The sequence below is a fragment of the Coffea eugenioides genome, unplaced genomic scaffold (assembly GCF_003713205.1).
Source record: "Coffea eugenioides isolate CCC68of unplaced genomic scaffold, Ceug_1.0 ScVebR1_3024;HRSCAF=4158, whole genome shotgun sequence".
Classification (NCBI taxonomy): Eukaryota; Viridiplantae; Streptophyta; class Magnoliopsida; order Gentianales; family Rubiaceae; genus Coffea; species Coffea eugenioides.
In genome coordinates, this window is record NW_020863562.1 from 12,912 (window position 1) to 26,871 (window position 13,960).

Below are 13,960 nucleotides of genomic sequence, written 5' to 3' on the forward strand. Positions count from 1 at the left end.
TGATAGGGATACTAGGGAAACCATGTTAGAACCAAACCCTGAACCCCAAATTGATCCCAACGCTCAGGTAGCCGCTGCTATCCAGCGGATGACTGATCTTCTAGCACATGTCGTACAACAATAGGGGCACAACCCTAACCCACCCGTCGGGAATCCCGGAAACCCTGAAAATCATGTAGAGAGCGAGGATCGAACTCTCAAAAGGTTTCAAAAATTTTCCCCACCGAAGTTTCTTGGAGGGCCCGATCCAGACGTGGCCGAATAGTGGTTGGAGAAGATGATAGACATTTTTGCTGCTCTACACTATTCAGAAGAGAGGCAAGTTACTTTTACGGTCTTTCAACTAGAAGGGGCCGCCCGTTCTTGGTGGAATATCATACGAACCAAATGGGAGAGAGAGCAGACACCAAGAACGTGGGTGAACTTCGTAAGGGAGTTTAACGCCAAGTACTTCCCGCCTTTGATCCAGGAAAAGAAGGAAGACGAGTTCATCCGACTTCGCCAAGGCACCCAATCAGTGGCCGAGTACGAGAGCCAGTTTACCCGCTTGTCTAAATTTGCCCCTGAACTTATTCTGACGGAACATAGGACGGTGAGACGTTTTATTCAGGGGCTTAACGTGGAAATCCAAAAGGACTTGGATGTAGCCCAAATCACTACTTTTAGTGATGCAGTTGAGAAGGCTTTGCGAGCTGAGAACGCAAGGCTCCAAGTGAGGAACTTCCAGGTTCGCAAACGTGGGCTCTCGGGAGGTAGTTCTACTCAAGGGGATAAGAGTACCCCTCCCAAATTTGGAAGGGGAGCCGGAGGGGGATGACTTCCGGGTACAGCCAGGGGTACTCAGCCAAGAGGTGGCCAAACTGGACGAGGTCAACAGAGGAGTGCTTCCCATGAGAGCTCAGCCACTGTTTCTCGTGGCCCGTGTGGTTTCTGTGGGAAGCTAAACCATGCGGAGAACAATTGTTGGAGGAAAGAGAGGAAGCGCTTACGCTGTGGGAGCGCGGAGCACCAGATCGCCAATTGTCCGGTCCAATCTCGAGAGATAATAGGGACTACGCAATCATCGAAGGCTACCTCGGAACAGTCGAAAGTGGAAGGAGTGAAACCGAAGGTGCCTGCTCGGGTGTATTCTGTCGAGCAATGCCATGTCCCTGATTCGGCGGAGGTGGTGGAAGGTACGATTCCTGTCTTCCACCGTCTAGATAGGATTTTGATAGACCCCGGTGCCACCCATTCCTTTGTTAATCCTGATTTCTTGTGTGGAATTGATATCACCCCTGTTAGTTTGCTATATGATCTAGAAGTAAGTACTCCTACGGTGTGAGAACCCGTAATTTTCTAATTTTCTAGGCTTTATTTTATTTAATTGCACGCCTTTTCTGCATTTTCTTTATTAGGAAAATTTTCTAGATAATTTTTATGCATAAATATAGTTTTTAAATTAGTTTTCTAGTATTAGTTAGTTTTTGAGAAATTAAGAGTGAATACCGGATGTGGTACCCGCTAGTGCAGTAAGTGCGGTAAATTCGGCCAATTAGGTTAAGTTTTGTATAGCGGGAGTAATTTACTAGGTGCTAAGAGATAATTAGAGGTTTCCTAGATGGATTAGTATAGGAGAGACAAAAGGATAATTATCAACCAAAAAGGTGACAAGTGTCACCTTGTGATTTAATCTTGGACTTTGACCACTATTCATGCACTTTACTAATATCCCAAAATTGATAAAAAATCTTCATTTGCTTCACTCTTGTGGCCGACTCTCTCAAGAAGGAAAAGAAAGGAAACCTTCAACTCTCTTGCTCTCAATCTTGCTCAATCTTCTAATTCAACCGATCAAACTTGAAATTACTCCATAAAACCCCTTAGCTAAGTAGTATTGAGGTAGTTAGTGGAGTGGTTTGGAAGGGAGAAGTGCTAAGTTGTCTCTTTCCTTGAGTTGGTAAGGTGAGTAGCTAAGGAATGCTTTCTTTAGTCGTGTTAATGTTGAATTAGTGATTTGTGTTAGTTAAAGAGGTGATTTTGTGGGTTATTTCATGACTTTTAGTAGCGATTGATGAATTGTTATTTTTATTCATAATTTTTCTGTTTTTAAATGTTTAATGTTGGTTGGCCATGGATGATGGCTTGGTATGGTTTAGAATGAACTTATGGAGTGCTAATTGTAGCTATTTGCGGAAAATTTCGGTTTTGTGCGGAAATTTCAGCTTTAGGGTTCCACTTTTCCCTGTTCTGTTCGGTTTTCTTTGAGCATGTTAGAGGCCGAATCAGGATTAGGTTAAAATATGAAAGTTTTAGAAAATGATGTTAACTAGCTGCCTACAAAATTTCAGCTCAATCGGAGTAGGGTATCTTATGAAATGACAAAATTACCCCTGCTGCCCTGTTTCTGTCAAAAATGATAATCAGCCTGTGTAAGTGGTTAGTTTGACCAGGAATATTACTGAATTGGGTGTCGGTGTCTGCTTAAGAATTATAGCCTTGTATCTTAGCTTTCAAATGGATTTTGAATTACATGAATCGGAGTTGTGTGTGCTGAGATATGATTGAATGAATCAGGACTACTAGTTGAATTTCACAGTGAGCTTCGAACTGGTAAATCTGGGTTGTTTTGCTAAATTTGACCTAGTTAGGGTGAGATGGACTAAGTAGTTTGCATCAAAGTTATATCCCTCTGTCTTAGCTTCGAAACGGTATAACTTGCACTTCAATCCAATAAGCGTAGTTTCGGTTATGTCTGATACGCTAAGTAGCGGTGAATCTGCCTTTTTGGTTTCTTAGCTTAAAGCTCATTTGCGGTCATTTTCCTAGCTAAATCTTGTACTTGAATGACTTTGAGCCTATTGAATGGCTGTTGTGATGAATTTATATTGTGTATGACTTTGGGATTGATTGAGAAAAATAATGAAGCCATAAATGGCTGGAAAATAGGTACATACAAAGGGCGTGCTGCCCAAATTTACACTCGAGGATTAGGTAACGATTTGAGAGTGAATACCATATGAACCATCTAGGATATTTGCGTCCTCTTTTATCGAGGTATATAAGTTTGAATCTGGCCAAAACTTGTGCACTTGGAAAAATGAAATTTACGACTAATAGAAATACGTTTTCTTCATTTCTTCGACTCAAATGGATATTTCAAAGTTTTACGAGCGAGCATAAGTTTTCCAAATATTTTACTCATGTCCTTTGGTTTAAATGTACTCTTTTCACTTCCAAAATCATATTTATACTTTGTACTAGTAGTATTTGAATTGACTTCGATTCACCTAACTTTTGCTGGAGGAACTGTAATATTTTCTCTTGATTAACCTTAGGGTTCATCGGTGATTGAGAGTGTTACCCGGAAAGATATTCTGGATGTTATTTCGCCTTAATTGGTGAGTGTACCACTCCCCTGAATTGTTGTTTAATTGGTTCATCTATACTTGAAATGTGTGACATGGATAACTATGAACTCTGTTATTCTGAAAGAGACGAGGGTGTACTTTATCATACTCGTTCTCTTGCCTGAACTGAATGAGCTGGAATCTATTACTTGTACTTGTTATGTACTTGAACTTGTTACTTGCGCTTGTTATGAGATCGTTTGGAAGTGTGTCCAACGATCTTCCTGTTAAACTTGAGCTCAACCTCATGGGGAGTTATTTAAATCGAGCCAGCAAAGGCTTGGTCGAGGTAATTGACAATCCATGGGTACTTGTTCCTGGGGAATCTTTGGGCATTGAGACTCTTGATTCCGGTATACTCAAGTATTACCATTAATGTTCCTGTTCGGCGTTCGGGCCCGGTAAGGGGTATGTTTGATGAACGGAATTTTGGCATAAGAGGGGTCTACGGACATGAGTGTGTTATTAAACGTTGACGGAGAGTCAACGAGGCTGGATCAAGTATTGCAACGGGGATTTGGCTCCTGAGGGCCACCTGTATCCTTTAAATTGTGGTGTTCATTTATTTCTCTTACTTGATATGTACATGTGCCCTAAAAGTGTTTTCTCATGATTTCCACTGTTATACTTTTGGTACCTCATTGAGCTTCTAACTTACCCCATTCCGTTGTCCTTGTTTTCCTTACAGGGAACCACTTTTTGGAACTGTGATTTTGAAGCATGAGTTGAGCTAGTTTAGATATTTTGTATAGCTGCTCAATGGTTGGAAACTCTAATTGTACTTGGATTCTAATGTTCCCTTTTGATTTGTAAAATTACGAATGTGGTTTATAAAAACGTGTACTCATGTTCATGTGTTATATTTGGTTTGTTTAAGTCCATTTCAATGATTATATGAAGTTACTTGTATTCGATTGGGTCCCGGTCGGATTGGGACGTGGCCGGTACTGTTCATGTACGGCTCCTATTTTCCGTTTTCATTTCATGATTTTTGTTTCGTTTGAGCGCGCTGATACCTTCCGGAATGTTTTAGACTGTACATAATCACGCTAGTTGTCCTAGCGAGAGTTGGGCAGGCAGTCCGCTAACCCCTTTGGTACGCCTTAGGGGAAGGTGGGGCTGTCACAGGTGGTATCAGAGCCGCTTCGCGTGGTCTCTGCGCGGAGTGAGTTTGGGGCCAAGTGGTGTTGTGGTCTCGATCATGTGAATGAGTGTTAGGGACTAAGTGCTCTTTTGAGCATAAGTTATGAATCACGGTGTATTATAGGTTTTAAAACATTATTTTGGTACTTGGAGACTATAGATACATACGAGATTTCATTGGACTGGCCAACTCGAGTGGTGAATTCTCTTATTTTGGACTCTTGTACCCGAATACGAAATGGGATAGAAGCCTAGGTTAGAAATGACTTGGCGAATTAGACATCTGATTCTACGAAACTTTATATGATGTGTGGATGATTAATCCTGCCTAAGAGATAAATTGCGATTTCTTGTAGATTACGGATGGAACCCTAGGGAGGAGCTTTTTGTTAGTTGCTTTTGTACTCCTGGTCTAGTTCGTAATATGTACTATTGAATGACCCTCTTACTTTCATAGAATTTCCTTTGCTTGTATCTGACTAACTGTTACTGTGTGATTTGTTTGATATAGTCGTGTTATATGTATATTTGTTTTGTTCTGAATTGATTCGGACATATTAGATATATATCTGACTGATTGACCTTGTTAGTTGTATATTGTATTCGCGCCTCGAGCCTAGATTAGTTAATCCAATGGAAGGAACTCGTAGTGGACGAGGCCGTGGCCGTGGACGTGGGCAAGCCTTGAATGAAGAGGGAAATCGGGAACCAATGCCTGAACCCAACCCTGAACTTGGAATGGACCCTAACATTCAGGTAGTTGCCGCTATCCAACGTATGACCAACCTTTTGGCTCACGTAGTGGAACAGCAAGGCCAAAATCCTATTACTCAGCCGGGAAATCCTGGTAATCATACCGAGGGTGAGGATAAGGCTCTTGAACGATTTCAAAAGTTCTCGCCACCGAAATTTCTTGGAGGACCCGACCCTGATGTGGTCGAGAGGTGGCTAGAGAAGATGATTGATATTTTTTCCACGCTACACTATACTGAGGAGCGACAGGTGACATTTGCCGTCTTCCAACTGGACGGAGCGGCCCGTTCTTGGTGGAATATCATAAGACTGAAATGGGAAAGAGAACAAACCCCAAGGACGTGGGTGAATTTCATGAGAGAGTTCAACACGAAGTATATCCCACCTCTGATCCAGGAAAAGAAAGAAGATGAATTCATTAGGCTTCGGCAGGGAACTCAAACTGTCGCCGAATATGAGAGCCAGTTCACCAGGTTGTCTAAGTTCGCTCTCGAACTAATTGTGACCGAACAAAGGAGGATAAGGCGTTTTGTCCAGGGATTAAATGTTGAGATTCAGAAGGACTTGGCGATAGCCCAATTCAATGCCTTTAGTGATGCGGTGGAGAAAGCTCAACAAGTCGAAAGCGCGAGCTTACAAGTTAGAAACTTCCAAGCTAAGAAAAGAGGATTTCCTGGAAGTAGCTCAGAGCAAGGGGATAAGGGTACGCCTTCTAAGATTGGAAGGGGCAACGGGAGAGTACAACTACCAGGGATGTCAAGTGGTGCCTCACAGAGAGGCTCAGTCTCCGCTTCCCGTGGTCCCTGCGGGTACTGTGGGAAGCCGAATCACACGGAGGAGGTCTGTTGGAAGAATCGAAGAAAATGTCTGCGTTGTGGGAACGCAGATCATCAAATCGCAAACTGCCCAGTGATGAGAACATAAAGATTTGGATTCCCTTCAAATACTTGGTTCTTCAAGACAGGTTCTTGTTGGGTCGAGTTCGTATCACCCAGGCCGATCTCGAGAAAGGAGTAGGAACCAACAACCAACCATGACCAACCCTGACCAGTCGAAGGGGAAGAAGAATGGCCCAAAGGTGTCGGCTCGGGCGTATGCCCTAGAGCAACATCAAGCCCCTGACTCGTTTGAAGACGTGGAAGGTAAGATTCTGGTATTCCACCGTTTGACCACTAGAATGGTGTATAAGAATTTCACCTTGAGAAGGAAGAAGAAACTATACGAAAGAATTCAATGAGCTTGGCTAGTGAAGGGATACTGATTGGTTAGCTAGGTACGGTGCTCAATTTGATTGTGAGAAGGAAGTAATAAAAGTTTTGTATCCCAGAGAAGGCGATGATAAAAAAATTTCGAGGACGAAATTCTTTTAAGGAGGAGAGTGTGTGAGAACCTGTAATTTTCTAATTTTCTAGGCTTTATTTTATTTAATTGCACGCCTTTTCTGCATTTTCTTTATTAGGAAAATTTTCTAGATAATTTTTATGCATAAATATAGTTTTTAAATTAGTTTTCTAGTATCAGTTAGTTTTTGAGAAATTAAGAGTGAATATCGGATGTGGGACCCGCTAGTGCAGTAAGTGCGGTAAATTCGGCCAATTAGATTAAGTTTTGTATACCGGGAGTAATTTATTAGGTGCTAAGAGATAATTAGAAGTTTCTTAAATGGATTAGTATAGGAGAGACAAAAGGATAATTATCAACCAAAAAGGTGACAAGTGTCACATTGTGATTTAATCTTGGACTTTGACCACTATTCATGCACTTTACTAATATCCCAAAATTGATCAAAAATCTTCATTTGCTTCACTCTTGTGGCCGACTCTCTCAAGAAGGAAAAGAAAGGAAACCTTCAACTCTCTTGCTCTCAATCTTGCTCAATCTTCCAATTCAACCGATCAAACTTGAAATTACTCCATAAAACCCCTTAGCTAAGTAATATTGAGGTAGTTAGTGGAGTGGTTTGGAAGGGAGAAGTGCTAAGTTCTCTCTTTCCTTGAGTTGGTAAGGTGAGTAGCTAAGGAATGCTTTCTTTAGTCGTGTTAATGTTGAATTAGTGATTTGTGTTAGTTAAAGAGGTGATTTTGTGGGTTATTTCATGACTTTTAGTAGCGATTGATGAATTTGTATTTTTATTCATAATTTTTCTGTTTTTAAATGTTTAATGTTGGTTGGCCATGGATGATGGCTTGGTATGGTTTAGAATGAACTTATGGAGTGCTAATTGTAGCTATTTGCGGAAAATTTCGGTTTTGTACGGAAATTTCAGCTTTAGGGTTCCACTTTTCCCTGTTCTGTCCGGTTTTCTTTGAGCATGTTAGAGGCCGAATCAGGATTAGGTTAAAATATGAAAGTTGTAGAAAATGATGTTAACTAGATTCCTACAAAATTTCAGCTCAATCGGACTAGGGTATCTTGAGGAATGACAAAATTACCCCTGCTGCCCTGTTTCTGTCAAAAATGATAATCAGCCTCTATAAATGGTTAGTTTGACCAGGAATATTACTGAATTGGGTGTCAATGTCTTCTTAAGAATTATAACCTTGTATCTTAGCTTTCAAATGGCTTTGGAATTACATGAATCGGAATTTTGTGTACTGAGATATGATTGAATGAATCAGGACTGCTAGTTGAATTTCACAGTGACCTTCGAACTGAAAAATCTGGGTTGTTTTGGTAAATTTGACATAGTTAGGGTGAGAACTGGACTAAGTATTCTTCATCAAAGTTATAGCCCTCTGTCTTAGCTTCGAAACGGTGTAACTTGTACTTCAATCCAATAAGCGTAGTTTCTGTTATGTCCGATACGCTAAGTAGCAGTGAATCTGCCTTTTTGGTTTCTTAGCTTAAAGCTCATTTGCGGTCATTTTCCTAGCTAAATCTTGTACTTGAATGACTTTGAGCCTATTAAACTGCTGTTGTGATGAATTTATATTGTGTATGACTTTGGGATTGAGTGAGGAAAATAATGAAGCCATAAATGGCTGGAAAATAGGTAAATACAAAGAGCGTGCTGCCCAAATTTACACTCGAGAATTAGGTAACGATTTGAGAGCGAATACTGTCGCGCCCCACTTTTCGATCGAATTGGGTGAACGTGTGTGGTGTGTAATGTGTGAACGTGTGCAAAGTGAAAAGTAAAAGGCCATGGGACTTAGAATGCGACGATTTGGCCAAGTGAAGTTCAAAAGGGTTTTTTGTATCAAAAAATGGAGTCGCCACTTGGTATAGAGTTAGGGTGTACCAAGTCACCCAAAAATGATTTTGTTTTTGAATAAAAAAGTAAATAAACCCTTTTTGAAAACTTTTGGGTCTGCGTAACCAAAAGAGGGATCGGGGGTCACATTTGTCGAAGGGGAAGGCAAGGATAAAAAATCCAAGGCACCCCTTCGACCTAGCCAAGGCTAGTTGCGTGACTTAAACCAATTTTTCCTAATTTTTCTACCCAAGGTATGTATCGCATATTGGATATGTCTATATGAATGCAAAACCCTAGACCTAGGGGGATTGGGGGAAATTTCTCTTCAAAGGTTGAGTGGTGCCAATCACATTAATTGTGAAGCCCAATAATGATCCTTTTGGAGAGGTCACACCTAAACCTAAATGACATGAAAAATGAGTGGAATGCATGCCATGTGAAAGTGTGAGTTTGTGTGAAGTGAGAAAAATGATAAAAGTAATAAGATAAGAGTGAAGGTGTGCAAATGAATAAAAATATAAATGCTCGTGTGCAAGTGAATGAAAATAGTAAATATATAAGTAAAATAGGTGCAATGTGTGAAGTGAAAAGTAAAGAAAGTGAATAAGTGTGTGAATATGACATGTGGATTTAAAATATATAATTAGTGAGGAAAATAGTGAGAAAATGATATGAAAATGCATGAACTTAGAGGAATGCATCAGGTCGGGTACGGGAATGACCTCTAGTTTTTGTGATTTTAATTTTCCCTTTTGATTAGAAGGAAAAACTAGCGTGCTAAGGCTATTTTGAAGCCACACTCGCTCGTTTCCCTTACCCAAGGGGGTTTCTCAGGCAAATGGACCCTATAACTAGTATGAAATGCAAAAATCCTAAAATGGAGGGAAAAGGGGTTCGAGGGGCATGCAAAATGATAAAATTAAAAAAAATGCATGACATGTAATGAACATGCAAACATGTACTAACGAGGGGAAGTCCCTAAGGGTCTAGCGTTGGACTAGCCCATTCTATGAATTCCGACTAGCGTTGGACTAGTGGAAACGTACATTCATCCATCACATTCATTTATAAATATAGAAAACAAGTAGACATGCAAAATCACTTATAACACGTAGCACATAACACTTAGCATGCTCGACTAGATGCAATAGCTTAATAAAGCAAATTAAACACATAGCAAACCAAATAATACCCCAAAAGCAAATGAAACTATTACATGGGCTAACTAAAACAAATGGGGGAAGGGGGAAAAATGGACAAAATGCTCTCCAATGCCCTATCTATTACAAGCCAAGAGGTGTACACATACCCCATAAATAAAATAAAAGAAAGACTTAAAAATGAAAGGAATTAAAGAAAACTTAAGAAAGCCAAGTAGACATGCAATTCACGTAACACGTAGGAGCACGTAAGAGAGAAGTAAAGAGGATAAAAGAAAGTTATACCTTCCCCTAATGGTAAGCAAATGAAGGAAAATGGCTTCAAAACAATAAAGGGGTCAAGGCATCAATTTAAAAGTAAAGTATAAGCAAAAACATCAAAAACCACCTAATTGCAACTTGAATGAGCTCAAAAGCAAGGAAGGGGCCAAGTCATGACTCAAATTGCAATTATTTTAGAACCCAATTGTAAGCTACTAGAACATAGTTGGGCCTTAGTAATATGCGAAGGAACATGGGGGACTGATTTGCAATTTTTTGAAACTTTTTACATGCCAAATTCATGCAACAAAGAAAACAACGTAAACAAGTTTCTGCAATAAACTTTCGGCAGCTTCCTCTTGTAAACTTCATGCCAGATTTTAAACAAACTAACTAACTAACACTAACTCTCAAACACCCTTGACAACTGAACATTTTTGTTAACTCAATCCCTTCATAAACAACCAACCCTTAAAATGAAATGAAAGATCAAATGATGAACCATATTGCGGCAGAAAATAGAACTTGCTGGAAATTTTATTTCCCAAAAACGCAGGTTCCCATCCAAATGCCCAATTTTGATCTAAACTTTGTTCCCCAGACACCAAAATAGAAAACTAAGCAACCAAAATAAGAACTTCCGCATCTAAAAAGGCTAAAAAACTTAACAGGATATCACGCCACATTCTGAAAGAAAAACATGCAAACATTTGATATTCAAAAACTGCTACAACTAAAGGAGAAGTCTGCTGCAGCTTCATTTACAAATGGGCTCTAGACAGCCTTAAGTATAACCATTTCATTTGTCCAAACTCTGGATTAAGCAATCGAAACAAATAAAACTCACATCCAACAAGCAAAACATAGAAGGAAATTATATAAAACACTTGTGGAACTTTTAGGCAAGATGGAAAAAGATTGCTGTAATTTTATTGATTCACTTTGAGTTGAGCGCATATGATATAGCAAGGGTGAAATATCTTGAAGACTTTGCTGGACAGCCTCAATAATAGCCTTTGGTATATAAAAATCCTCCAAACACACACTAAACCCCTCGGAATACAGATTTTCCATCAACAAGAGTGTCAAAAAAAAATTGAAGAATCTTAACACCTCCTTAGGACCTTTTGAGAAGAAAATAGATGTAATAACATCAATAAAAGTAGACTGCAATAGATCCTTATTAAAATCAAATTCGACCAATTCGCTACTGTGAGTCAAGTATCTTTCTCCACTACACTCACAGGAAGCAGGTAATGCAGTCTGGCCGAATTGATAAAAAAATGCAGCAGAATTTCGGGCGTGAACTTTGCAGCTCAAATATTTTAGATGTTTAAACACTCAAACTCAACACCCAACCTTCCATTTCCTCTCTTCAAAACACAATTAACATGCAGCTGAAGTACAAACTCAGAAAGCAGCCATGGAAAGAAACAGTAAGAAGAAAAATGCAGCAATTTTCTTGTTCATTTTTATTTCTTGCTTAACCGAACTAATGAACTGCATGCAAAGCTTAATCATCTTGTCTTAAGTTAGTTAAACACATAACCCAGTGAAAATCAAACACTTTCCAGCAAATCTCATTCTAAAATACCCATGCAATTTCCAAAACAACTTCAACGGCTAAACTGGAAAAATTGTTTCAGCAATCCATCAAATTCCATTAAAATTTCCAGTCATGTAACCGAAATCCAGACCACGTAGCTTACATGCAACATCAAATAAAAAGGTTATCTATCAAATTGGATCCTCAATTAAGCTCAGATTATCACATGGAGTCAGAATTAAAATTACATGTCCCAAATTAGTTCATCGGCAGAGACATTTAGCCAAAACAGAATTTCTGCATGCTTCATAACATCATCCGAATGCACAAATTAACATGCATAGTCTTAATCATCACAATTTCATTCGGCTAAGTACACTTAGGTGCTCAGATTGTCCTAGAAAAACAGAAATACAGCTGCATTCTCTCATCAGTTTCTCGGCAGCAACACTTAGCCAAAACAGAAATTTCCTAATGGCTTGATTTCTATCCACCGACTGTACAAGCCTCACATGCAACTCGCATATAGTTTCCTCCACTAGTAATCAACCTAAAAAAGTCCAGAAATTACCTCACAGCAAGCTAAGCTCTTGCACAGAAAGTCTGAAAATTTTCTCCCTCTCGGCTCTCTTCTTCCGCGGGGTTTGCTGGCTCTGGTTTGATGAGTTGCAGCTGGAAATGGTGAAATGCAGCTTGGTTGAGGTTGCAGCTGGTGGTTGTTGGTCTGAGGTTGACGGAGAAGGTGATGGTTCCCTGGTCTCTTCCCTCAGCTTACGGCAGAACAAAGACAGCAAAAGAAATTGCAGTTCGGCCTCTCCCTCTCTCTCTCGGTCGATACTCCAAGGAAGCTACTCACTCACGGCTCACGGATGGAATAGATACAACATAGCAGGTCTCACCCTTTTTTCCCTCAGCTCACGAACAGAAAAGAACGAAGCTAAGAGTTCGGCTCTCCCTCTTTCTCACTCTCGGATTGTGGCAGACAAGGGAAACCGAAGTGCTGTCCTAACTGCTGTAGTGAGTTGGGAGTGATATAGTAGTGTGCATTAGTGGATGTGAGTCGACTTAGAGCTGGAAAGTGCTGGAATGTGAAGTGTAATTGGAACCGGCAGAAATAGGATTGATTTTTTTTATTTTTTTTTATTTTTTTCTTTGATTTTTTCTCTTTTTGAAATTAATTGAATAAAACTGATAATAAAAATAGATAACAAACAACAAAACAACAAAAAAAAGTAATTTAATTAACATTGGGTAGAAACTAAATAAACTAGAATCAACAAAACACAATTTTCCATTTTTCATCAATTTTCATCATTTTCCTTTTTTCTTTTTTCTTTTTAATAATTTTAACAAAAATAATAGTAAAACTAAATAAAAACAAAAATTTTAATTACAAACACATCAAAATAAACAAACTAAAAATAACAAAATTACCATTTTCGATCTTTTCTTTCATTTTTCATCATTTTTCATTTTTTTTCTTTCAAGAAAGCATTGAATTTAAATTACAAACGACTAAATCATATTTTTTTTGAATGCTTTTCTTTTCTCTTTTTCCCTTTTTCAACAAATTCTATGATAAAACTTTAAAAATAAAAATAAAACTGGAAACTAAAAACTAAAAATGAATACAACAAATAAAAAACTAAAAATGAAATTTCACCAAAAATTTGGTGTCTACAGTTTGCCCCTCTTTGTCTGAGTTTTGGAAAAACTTGAGACAAAGAAGTAGACACCAAATACTCACCTGTGTTATTTGGCGGCGAACGCGTCTCGAACAATGGACGCTTTAGAAATGGGGGCTGACCCTTACACGAAATTTAAAACGGGACTGACCCGAACGAAATTTAAAGACGGGACTGGCCCAAACAGGAACTTAAAACGGGACTGACCCGAACAGAAGAATTAAAATTGGGACCGACTAGAGAAGGAAATTCAAATCATGGGACTGGCCCGAACAAGCTTTGAATTGTGGGATTGACTCGAAAAAGATTTTAATCGCGGGACTGACCCGAACAGGCTTTGAATCGCGGGACTGACCCGAATAAGTTTTGATCATGGGACTGACCCGAAAAAGATTTTAATCGCGGGACTGACCCGAACAGGCTTTGAATCGCGGGACTGACCCGAATAAGTTTTGATCATGGGACTGACCCGAATAACCTTTTGATCATGGGACTGACCCGAAAATGCTTTTGATCATGGGACTGACCCGAAAATGCTCTTGATCGTGGGACTGACCCGAATAAGCTTTTGATCATGGGACTGACCCGAAAATGCTTTTGATTGTTGGAGCACTGATCCCAGATATAAGCTTTTGATCGTGGGACTGACCCGAATAAACTTTTGATCGTGGGACTGACCCGGAAATGCCTTTGATCGTGGGACTGACCCGAAAATGCTTTGATCATGGGACTGACCCGAAAATGCTTTCGATCATGGGACTGACCCGAAAATGCTTTGATCATGGGACTGACCCGGAAATGCCTTTGATCGTGGGACTGACCCGAAA

The 13,960-nt window shown here is 39.5% G+C and overlaps 1 protein-coding gene across 1 annotated transcript; it reads left to right on the top strand.

The window, feature by feature from the left end:
• Positions 1-277: 277 nt before the first annotated feature.
• On the top strand, positions 278-1,324 carry LOC113757351. Its single transcript, XM_027300698.1, has 3 exons — positions 278-525; positions 589-752; positions 831-1,324. Exons 1-3 carry the CDS (start codon positions 278-280, stop codon positions 1,322-1,324), a joined length of 906 nt encoding a protein of 301 aa, XP_027156499.1.
• The last annotated feature ends 12,636 nt before the right edge of the window (positions 1,325-13,960 follow it).